This window comes from Ornithodoros turicata, unplaced genomic scaffold (assembly GCF_037126465.1).
Source record: "Ornithodoros turicata isolate Travis unplaced genomic scaffold, ASM3712646v1 ctg00001056.1, whole genome shotgun sequence".
NCBI lineage: Eukaryota > Metazoa > Arthropoda > Arachnida > Ixodida > Argasidae > Ornithodoros > Ornithodoros turicata.
The window spans coordinates 168356-179425 of NW_026999452.1; the positions used below are offsets into that span (position 1 = coordinate 168356).

An 11070-nucleotide genomic window follows, 5' to 3' on the forward strand; every position below is an offset into this window, starting at 1 on the left:
GATGGTTATTCTGTTAGTTGAGTGACTTGAGTGTCACTTGAGCCTTCTGTGTGTGGCGGAGCCGCTCCAAAGACTGTTTTGAGATTTTGTACCGAAAAATGGTTGTAAGTATAGGTAAGGAAAAAAAATACTGTCTGCCATTTCTTGTGGTCTGTGTATACCGACATCAACGTCATCACCACGTTACACAGGTCCCTATTGAAAGCCAGTCACAAACGCTGACGTCTGAGATGGACCTGACGTGCTGTTATTGTTAGTCATTTTGTGGCTAACTAGAGGTCTTAATCGCATCAGTCTCACAAATCAGTATTTATGAGCTGCATTTACTAGCGACCTGGTCCCAGAAATTGAGGTACGGTACCCGACACATGATTACGGGACACGAAATCGGCGCAATTTTTCTTCAGCGTGATACTGTGGTCGTCTACATGACAGGAGAAGTGGAAAGCAGAAGAACAATCCGTTACTGCTTCTGCTTTCTACTTGTCCTCACGTGTCAGCGGCGGCACTGTCACGCTGAAGAAAAAGTACGCCGACCAGGCGTCCTTTGAACTTTTGTCAGGCACCGTATCCTTAACATAAAGGTAACGGGAATATACTTCCTTAAGGCTACGATAGAGCCTCTAAGCAGAGGGTACGGAATTCAAGGCAACAGTAACCTTAACAGAAAGGTAACGTGATAATTCCATAAGACTACACACAAGCCTCTACATAAGGGTTACACTTTGTAAAAGGGACCGTAACCCTGAAGGTAATCGTGATATTTTAAGAGGTACACCGTAGCTTTTATTCAAAACAAACGAAAGGGAACAATTTAACAGTTCTAAATAGAGTTATTGGCATTTTTTTTTTGCCTTTACTATAAGGGTACGAAGCTAAGAGTCTGGCGTCGGTGGCTGTGGAGACTCGCTGTGTTCCTCGATGTAATTTGTCTGTGTTTGTAGTTTGTGTGAACTTTGTGTGTCCGCGGGTTGTTGTTGGAGTGTTGTCGTTTGCTGTGTGTATATGCGTGGGTGCAGTGGTCGTTGTGGTCCCCTTTGATGCCATCGAGTGTTCAGGGGGTTTGCGATGCTGGCACTTAAAGTGTGAGCTGGTTGAGGATGTTGTGTTTGAGCTTTTGTCAGTGCAGGACGGAATCTATGGACCATTAGGTGTTTGAAGTTGTGTGCCATAGCTCGTACGCCTGCGTTGTTTGCGTGGATGCCGTCCCGAGCGAAAGCTGCGTGCGTGAAAACCATAACGTTGGCGTGTGCCTGACGCATGTGGACGAGGTGGTTGTTGACAGCATGTTCCTTCCTGTTGAACTCTTATAGTCATGTGTGCTGGTGTGTGTGTGCTCGTGTTTGTTCTGTCGTCAGGGAAGTGTCGCTGTCAGTACTGTAGAGGACGATGGTTTTCCTCCACACGAGTCCTAGCAGGTGATGATGGAACGTCCCAGCGAGCAGATGGTCGTGGCCTCACGCTAGGACTATGGCGGGCTGGAAGCCCGCCATACTAGGACGGTGCCGGTAGAACTGGTTGGCAGGAGCTGTGGCGCGCGCCAGCGGAAGCACATCTTCATCGTCGTCCACGGGCCGCCACATTACTACCCCCCTCAAACGCGGAGCGGTGTAGATCTCGCGGTTGAGGGTCGCGTCGATACGTGAAGAGGAGAGAGAATGGCGACACGTGGAACAGGGACGGATGGGAGTTTTGTTCAAGTGTTGTAGCAGCGAAATGAATTGCGCGAGCAAGTGCTCACCGGGCGTCCAGGCGCGGGTCGAAGTGGCATGGGCGAGAGGGCGACAGTACCGCGACCGGTACGTGAGCAGTTAGCTCTGATGGTTGTCGCCTGTGAATTGCCGGGGAGGACCGTCTTGGAGCACGGAGAGGCCGGGAGTAGGACTCATTGTGGCCTCCGTTCGTGCCCCGGGTGGAATTGTGGTCCCGGGGCCTCTTGCCTGCCATAAGATGGTTGGCTACTGGGTTGTCGAAGACCAGAACCATTGTGGAAGGCAGAGAGAGTGACCATGGCGTGGTGAGAGTGATGTGGTGCTGGAGCGGCCTCGTGATATGCCAGGTCTTGAATGCTGAGCGAAGAGCGTCACCGCCTAGCGAGTTCTCGGAGGAACTATGCACCGTGCGTTCAGTGATGGCTTCCGGAGTGATTCGCTGGCCGTTGGGATGGGGAGGGGCCGAATTACGCCGAAAGTGGTGTTCTTTATTCCTGTCACCAAATGTTGAGGACGATGGTCTTCCTCCACACGAGTCCTGACCGGCGATGATGGAATGTCCCGGCGGGCAGATGGTCACGGCGGAAGCACGTCTTCATCGTTGTCCACGAGCCGCCACAGTACTATCTCAGCGCCTGGTCTGTTGTTTGTGATGGAGGACACTAGTACTTCGAATTCCTGGATGAGGTGTTGTGCTGTCGACCATTTGATGTCCCTTTCTCGTTCATCCCTACGTGGAGTATGAAGTGCTTGATGTTCGGTGGGGCGGCGGTTACGTGTCATTATGTCTCGTATTCTTGCGCCGTTTCAAAAATGTATGTCAGGTCCGTGCTCTCCGTTCGATCGGATGTGGATGTGATTTTTTCAACTCCAGATAAGTTGAAAAAATTGTTCGGGATGAAGCCTGTCGATGATGCTGTTGTTGGTACGTGTACTATTAAACATAGGAACCTGCCATTACAGTGTACAACAAATGTAGTCTATAAGATCCCGCTGTCGTGCGGGAAGTATTACGTCAATGAAAGACTAAAAGAGCATTCATATAATGTGGACAACAAAAGAGAAGGATTGTTGGCACTCCACTGCAAGTCAGGTGGGTGTGCACCGAGGGTTTCAGACACGATCTGCGTGTCAAGGTCTTGTCGATTGACACGGGAGAAAATGGAGGCAAAAAACGCAATTGATAAGTTGGGTGATGAATGTGTGGCGACGCCGTCGACCAACCTATCCGGAAAGGAGATATCATTCCATGATAGGCAAGCCTCATTTCTCTGGCGGAATGAAGTGTGACGGCAGGTTTTTGTGGGTTCTGTGTGGCCTTATGTATCCATGTACATTTTTCCAAGTGTTGAAAGAAAGCGCCAGTTTGTTCCCTTCTGTGTCCGTGTGTTTTTCGCACTATAGTTGGGTTTTGCGACAGTGGAGTCGTGACTTTTTCCTGCCGAAGAAAAGAGGGATGTTCCGTGGAGTGGCTTGTGAGAGCCCCGTTTAACGAGGTTTTATAATGGATTGCTGGATGAACTTGAGAGACTCGCCCCGTGGTTGGTCTAGAAGACGGCTGAATGTAAACGCGAGGGGGATAGCAGTGGTCTGTCCGCCGGGGAAGTTTGGGAATAGTGGAGGCGGCAATAGCAGCGGTGTTGGCGCCACAATCGGCCTGAAGTGTCAAGTGCAGATTGCAGTACAGTGCAGTTAGATTATTTTTGGGACGTGTGCAAGTGTTGTGTGCCACGCTGTGACGTCGTGAAAAATTCCAGAAGATACCCAGCCGACAAGAAGACGTCTCAGGCCTCTTCGAAGAAGATTCGCACTTCCCCACCCCTGCAGCTAAGTGAAGTTGACGAGACTGACGTAAAAATGGTTCAGTTAGGTTGCTTGCCTGGCAATTTTGAGTTTAAGGATTTGTACAACTTGTTGGGTAGCTGGCGATTGTGATTTTAAGAAGCAGAGATCATTTTTGTGCATCTTGTGGGGAAGCCTGAGTGACGAGTTCATTTTAAGTTTCTTGAGCGTAGAGTGTTTTTAGAATTTGCTATTTTTTGCCATTTGCTATAGATCCATCGTAGTAAACTAGCACTGCAACGAGGACTGAAAGGGGAGAAGACAAACACTGCGCTAGACTTCCAACGATTAACGTCACGGGGTCGCTATGCGTCAGCCAGGCAATGTTCCTGGAGAAGTGGGACAAAGGGATTTGATGTGTAGACTGGAATGTGACACGTGGATGATTACAACGGAGGCAATCATAAAAGGAACATGTTTCGGTGTCAATAAAATATCATGTTGTTGGAAGTCTAGCACAGTATTTGTTTTTTTCTCCCCTATCAGTCCTCGTTGCAGTGCTAGCTTACTACGATAGGCTCTTGCTGAGCTCCAGACCGCGTCAGGAAAGCTAGGTTTAATTGCAAGAGGCAAAAGGATTGAGGATCAGACGATGTTCGCTTCCAGCCCCGGGGAATATAGTTAGATTTTCGTTTGATTTCGCGTCCTACGGTCGTGCTGCGCCGCGGCTCCCGCGTAGACATACATTTCATGCTCCTTCTGTTGAATCTTCCATTGTTGGGCTGCCGCATCGGCAACAAGTTTACCGGACAGAAATATCCTTGACTGGAAAAAGCCCACAGAAAAAGCCCGCGTTCTCGCGGCTAATGGCGTTCGTTGATCTATTTCCTTGTTTGTGAAATATGTACAAAAGATATGCAAATTATGTTGATAATTACATTAACATCATCTGCTCACTGACATATTCATACACATTACTTCTGTAATGTTAGTTCAGGTGTGCTGTACAATTATGCACATGTCGTAATTTGCCTGGAGCACGTTTTCAATTTGTGTACCGCCCCTGTATTGCATGCATGAGAGGTCAAGGAAAATAAATGATGATGATGATGCTTATGGTAGAATTTTTTCCCGCTCCCTTAGTCGAAAAATAGTTCCGATGCCACTGCGTACCCCCATTCCTCTGCAGGTCGGTACGTCCAGGTACAATGCCTGAAGCACTTACCGTGCGACGTACTCAGGTCCCCGTGTTCGGAGGTGGTAGTCGTTGCTGCGGAAGAACAATCGATCGATTTCAGTCCACCTGAAGGATCCATTTGGCTTATGTCTCCCGACCACATGACCAGGCGCGGATCTAGGGGTGTCTAGGGGTCTACACCCTCCAAATCCCAGACTTGAAGATGCGGTTCAATGGGCAAATCCCAGTACGCACGTGGCACTTGTCCATAGCGGACCCACCCACGGGAAAATCCTAGATCCGCCCCTGCACATGATGGCAGCTTAGCTGCCTTTGCAAGGATCGCCGGTGATTTTATATGGTCGTGATTGTGATTGTCTATAGGTTGCGTTTAAGTATTGCTTTGATGACAAACAAACCGATCACATCGCCCTCAAATGTCCACTGCCAAGTATATCTAGCAGTTTGCTGCAACTTTTCTTTCCCCGCCTCCCTTATTCGAAAAATAGTTCCGATGCCACTGCGTACCCCCATCCCCTCTGCAGGTCGGTACGTCAAGGAACAATGCCTGAAGCACTTACCGTGCGACTGACTCAGATCGTCGTTTTCAGGGGTGCTAGTCGTTCCTGCGGAAGAACAATCAATCGATTTCAGTCCACCTGAAGGATTCATTTGGCTTATGTCTCCCGACCACATGACCAGGCGCGGATCTAGGGGTGTCTAGGGGTCTACACCCTCCAAATCCCAGACTTGAAGATGCGGTTCAATGGGCAAATCCCAGTACGCACGTGGCACTTGTCTATAGCGGACCCACCCACGGGAAAATCCTAGATCCGCCCCTGCACATGATGGCTGCTTAGCTGCCTTTGCAAGGATCGCCGGTGATTTTATCTGGTCGAGATTGTGATTGTCTTTAAGTTCCGTTTAAGTATTGCTGTGATGACAAACAAACCGATCACATCGCCCTCAAATGTACACTGGCAAGTATATCGAGCAGTTTGCTGCAACTTTGGAATTATAAACTTAATCTTCGGTCGAAAGTGCTAACAACTTTGCTCTATCCTTGAAGTCGGTCCCGCAAGCAGCTCTTGTCTTGGCTCCTAAACCCATATTCAACAACAACATGTCACCGTAAGCCCGCCCAGCCAGACCGCATTACGCAGCTAATTCCTTGCAATGCACGACCATTACTGGGTACAATCGCGTGTCTGTTCTATTCCTTGAGCGGCTCGAGAGGCTGTTGTGTGGACAATATGTATGATGCCACATGACAATCACATAGGGTTCTCTAACGGTTCCCTGTTCCTCGTCTGGGGATGGACATAAGACAGACGTTCGCAAGAACTTTTGAGGCTACTACTGCACTGGAAACCTTTTAACGATCGAATCGAGCCACATTACGACGACTGTTACTGTTCTTCCGGCTACATATCTCGCGCGAAAAGCATTGCCGTATAGGTAGCAGCGCACCACGGTGTGGTTTGATGAAAAGAAATGAGTTAAAATAAAACGATGCTAGACTATGTCTCTGCTGTGTCATCACAGTCTCCTACATCGGTCCTTGATGACCTCCTAGGAACAACCAAAAAGGACACATCGTAAGAACATGTCAGAGTCCCATTTTAACCAATGAAAGGGGGGTACCCTGAGGACCAATTTCGACCTCCCGCGGACGTCCTGCCAGTCCAGGTGTGATAGCCGTCCGATATCTCAGGCATGACAATGTGTTCTTAGGGAAGTGCCTTGAGGGCAGAGCGTTGGAGCGCTGGATGTGGCCAGGACCAAGCAATTTCGTGAGCGAGAGGGGGCAGGAGTCGAGCTCGTTATGGAAGGTTCGTGAAGGTTCGTAGAGTGGGCAATGGAGCAAAATGTGCTCTAGATCTTCAACAGCAGCGCGATGCTTGCCGTGGGAAGAGGCAACTTGTCTCAAGAGGTGCTGTGAAGGCCACATCGAGGCACATTCGATAAACTAATGTGTCATCTTGACGAGAGATATGTGCAGGCATGCGGAAAGCCAACGCTGGATCAACTCTGCTCAGCATGACGGGGTGGGGGGTGGGGGATGTCAGCGGTCCGCTGGGGAGTAGCCAGAGGAGTCACGAGGCGACGAAGCACGGACCGTTGATCTCCTCTCAGCAGTCCGCGTCTGTGTCCGAGACGAGAGAGCTGCTTCGGCGAACTACCGGCTACTGTCAGCCTGTTATTTGCCTTCGACACTGCAATGGGCTGGAACCCCTGGAGAACGAGCCTGTGCCCTGCCTTGTAGGCGAGTTTGTAAGCCATTACACATCCATAACCAACGGTGCGGAGGAACCTCGGATGCCAGAATTTTCAATTGCATGCAGGGCAGATGTTGAGTCAGTGAATACCACCCAATTCCATGCGGTAAATTGAACGATGCGCTGGAGAAAGAAGAGTGTGGCATAAAGTTCCACAGCTGTGGATGAGGTTTCATGCGAAAGGCGACGACCGTCAACTACGGCTTCGGATGGGGCGATGAAAGCCGACGCGGACTTGCCATTTTAGATGCGCCATCGGTGTATGCGGCGCCAGAGGTAGAAAGCTTCGCGTCTACGGGAGCATAAAACTGGGCTCGAAGGACTTGATGGGGAACCTTATCTCTGCGGTCCCGGAGGTCCGGAAGACGTGCAAAGGTGGGTGGCACAGGCAGGGACCAGTGTGCGGTCGACGATGTGACGTCCTTAGATATGAAATCACCGAGTGTCTGGCGTGTCCTCTGCGCGACGCGATGGAAATCACTTTCAGGACGGTATCGAATTTTCCTGAAGAGTGGGTGACGGGGTATGTGCGCACGCAAACGTAGGAATTGTCGAGCCATTTCCCACTCATGGAAGACCTCCACCGGGAGTTCACCAGCTTCAGGTAGGGCTTGCTTGTTTCAGCCATTCTTGGAACTCAAAGGCAGCGACGAAGGCTGGGTCCGAAATTTAATGATGTTATAGACACTGTGTGCAAGAGTGGGAGGCTGTAAAGCACAGTCGCGCTCACCAAAGCCGCGTGAATGGCTAGAAGCGAGCGTTGATCACAGTTCCAGCCCAAGACAGAAAGATATTGTATTTCACGAAGCCATCGCTGCACTTTCGTTTCAAGGTGCTTAATCTGGCGAGCTCAGCGCAGGTTCGAGTCCAGTGCTACACCAAGGAAGTGATGGGAACGCACAGGTTCGAACTTTTTTTGCACCCACCCAAAGAGTGAAATTATAGATAGCATGAGTGAAAGGGAACTCGACGCACTTTTCGGGCGAAAGGGCCATTCCAAGTCGCGAAAGAGAGAGAGAAAGAGATTATGGTTTTAATGGCACAAAGGCAACAAAGGCCGAGCGCCAAAACTACAGTGAGTGTGTGAGAGATGCTTATGGGAGAGATGATGTGACAGTGTGTTAAAAGCTATCTACAGGTATAAGCGATGAGATGGACCAGGATAAGAAAGAGAGGAGGGTGAACAGGCTAACGTGCTTGGCGGACGATAACAAGAGAGTATCTACAAGTGTGAGCAATGAGGTGATCCAGGATGAGATATTTACATGAGGAGTTCGGTGATATCGGATAAAAGCGGAGCAATACTTAACATCTGACTATGAAGTCGCGAAAGGTAGAGATGAACATTGTTTAAGGCTTGCTGCAACGATGGCCAGTGCACTTACTTGCTAAGCTCGCAATGAAGCGCACTAAAGAAACCCATTTCAGAAGACTTTTCGCGATGTCTTCGCGATAGTGCCCCAAGGTGCTATCGGGAGTTTACGTCAACACGCGATCGTATGAGTCACTAACACGGCACTGATTCCAAACGCGGCATGTAGCCTTATCATATAAATGCTATAAAGCAGACCACATCTGACGCCCCTGAATACAACGAGATTGACATAAGGTGTACTTTGCCTGTATATGGCCCGGGGGCTAAAGAAAGAACGAATACATTTTAGGAATTATCACACTTAAAAAATATGCACAAATGCATCGAAGAAGAGCAACAGCCAGGAAACACATAAGGTTCGTGGAGAACCCTACACCCTTTTCCTTGTTTCACACACGGTTCGTGCGTTTGCCTGCTGTCGACTAACAAGGCGTTACATCAGTAGTAGAACTTTGTGGTTTGCATTGATCCTAATGTTTGACGGCTGAACGGATTCTTCCTCGAATTGGCAACCCGAATTGAGGGATGCCTCTTTTTGGTGAAATTGACCTCGCTGAGACGTTTGTAGGGTGCACACTAAGTTGTTTTGCAGGAAATGCAGTTGCATCACTGTTTGTACTAAATCGGTACATAACTAGTTCGAGTAAATGAACCTGCTCCCGAATTTAGCAGACAGGAAGGTCTTCCGAAATTTAGAGCACATGTTTAATATTTACCCTATTCTTACCTCGAAGACTTCAGGTTGTAATACGCAGTAATATGAAATTGCCATACACTACTTCAATATGTGTGACATACGCACACATGACACTACACATGTAGGAGGCGGGGATAGCAGTTCACTCATTCGACCACACGCTATTTAGGTTCTACTATTCTGCACTTATTCAAAACTCACTGGGGCTAGAGGAGCTCAAGCAGGTGGATGAACGACAAGGACTTGTAAAATATTTGCAGACATATTAGATGTGTTAGAGCAAGGGCCTAATGCGAGACTCAGTGGCATGCTATTCAACTGAATCTGCAGTGTTGATCTCTGAATTGTAAACATGCAGTTTTCACCGCTTTTGTTTTGGTGACAAAATAACATCCGGTTTCACAGCAAACGCGCTCAACGCCAAATACTGCGCACACATCCAACAAACTCCCCGAAGCAGTTATACTGTCTTTCCGCGAGCAGAGCACCTATATCATCATCACCTCATCATCACCTCATCATCAAGCATATATACTAAGAGAAGTCTCGCCCACAAAGCGTCCGTTTTTCATTGATTGTCTGACATCATTAGCAACCAGTCTCGTGCAGAATTCGTCGATGTAGATTGACAATACGGGAACAGAATGACATCGTGAGGGCTGGTTGAAAACAGGTGTATGATGTACACCCCTTAAGTATTAATCAATTAAGGCATAATCAATTAATGCAAAAGAGCCCAAAAGCGGAGCAATAAATATAGATCGCTACGAATTACTTGCAAACAGTGCAGGCAACAAGTTCGGAATGTTACCAGCAGCCCCGGTTTTGGCAGTTGCACTCGACTGCGAATCTTTGGCAGCTCAGAGAAGTCGATGAGAAGGTAATTAGTAATCTCTAGTAAGACATTAGCTTACGCACAGAGGCAAAGCTACAGTGTGCTCGTTTTCACGTATTACTTGCTGTCAGGAGGACATCCTTACGGAGAGAATATGTCACTACTCTACGACGAAATACCTAAAAAAATTGTTTGAATAGGGGCGCACGCGAAACAGAAGGCAATCTGCGCTTTTCTCCCAGATTTTGAAACTGAAGGCTAATTAGCAATGTTGTAGTTGTATGCTCTCTTCGAAAGGATCTCGATCCATCTGATGCCGCCGAACACTCTATCCGTGTACCCTTCACAGCTTTAAGGGAGGACGAAAGAAACGAACGCCCTGGGGCCTCATCTTCAACATGTTATCCCATAACGTGCGTTAACTGCACATCAGTTCGGCCCGTGATTCACTACGCGTTCTTCTGCGAGCATTCCGAGCGTTATCGGGGCCCTGTAGTAAATAGTGAGTTTTAGTATACCGTTGATAAAGTTATCGTTTCTATCGGAACCAATCGCACTCGTGCGTGACTCAGAATCTTATCCACTGATTGGTTCCGATTGATACGGTGAGAGGCTAGCCACGTTATCAACGGTCTGCCAAACCATCGAATAACAAATACTTACGGTACACGGGTATACTCCCATCCCGAGTGAAGATGAAGATGCCTGAAAGAGTGAAAAAAATAATTCGTGGAATCTCTACAACGCATTCCACAGTATAGGCTGCGTTGAGCTTGCTGGGACCGTGGAACAGGGTTTCCCTTTACAAAGGAGCCACGAAAATGCCTACAACCCCCCGCCCCCGAATGATTGGCTACAAGCGCGCTATAAAGGATGTTCCAGTTAAGGGATGGTCTTGCACAGATCGACTGATTCCGAAACTTAGCGGAAGCTATATCACGGGTGCTACAGGAACATAGTCGCGAAAGTTGCATCCAAAACAACGACGTGGTTTTCGAAAAATGTACAGAAATATGCCGTAATAGCAGACGCTGGAAGCTGCAGCTCGATTAACTCCCTCTCATGCAACGACGGGAGTGACATCGTGGTGACCACGGTGGAAGGCTGGGGCGACCGAATAACGAAAGAGTTGTTTGCAATTGGAAGTTGCCATGCGCCACGTCGCAATGTCTGACAGCGAATTTGGCGGTAGTGACAGGTCGATATCACTGAG

At 48.6% G+C, this 11070-nt stretch overlaps 1 protein-coding gene across 1 annotated transcript in view; it reads right to left on the bottom strand.

Moving 5' to 3' along the window:
* The window catches only part of LOC135376210 (uncharacterized), a 64620-nt gene extending 57666 nt beyond the window's left edge, over nt 1-6954 (bottom strand). The window contains exons 1-3 of the mRNA XM_064608811.1: nt 6855-6954; nt 5253-5297; nt 4720-4764 (exon numbers count right to left, since the gene is read on the bottom strand). Of these exons, the coding sequence (XP_064464881.1) occupies nt 4720-4764; nt 5253-5297; nt 6855-6954 (190 nt within the window). The remainder of the gene's footprint in view (nt 1-4719; nt 4765-5252; nt 5298-6854) is intronic.
* Nucleotides 6955-11070: the final 4116 nt, after the last annotated feature.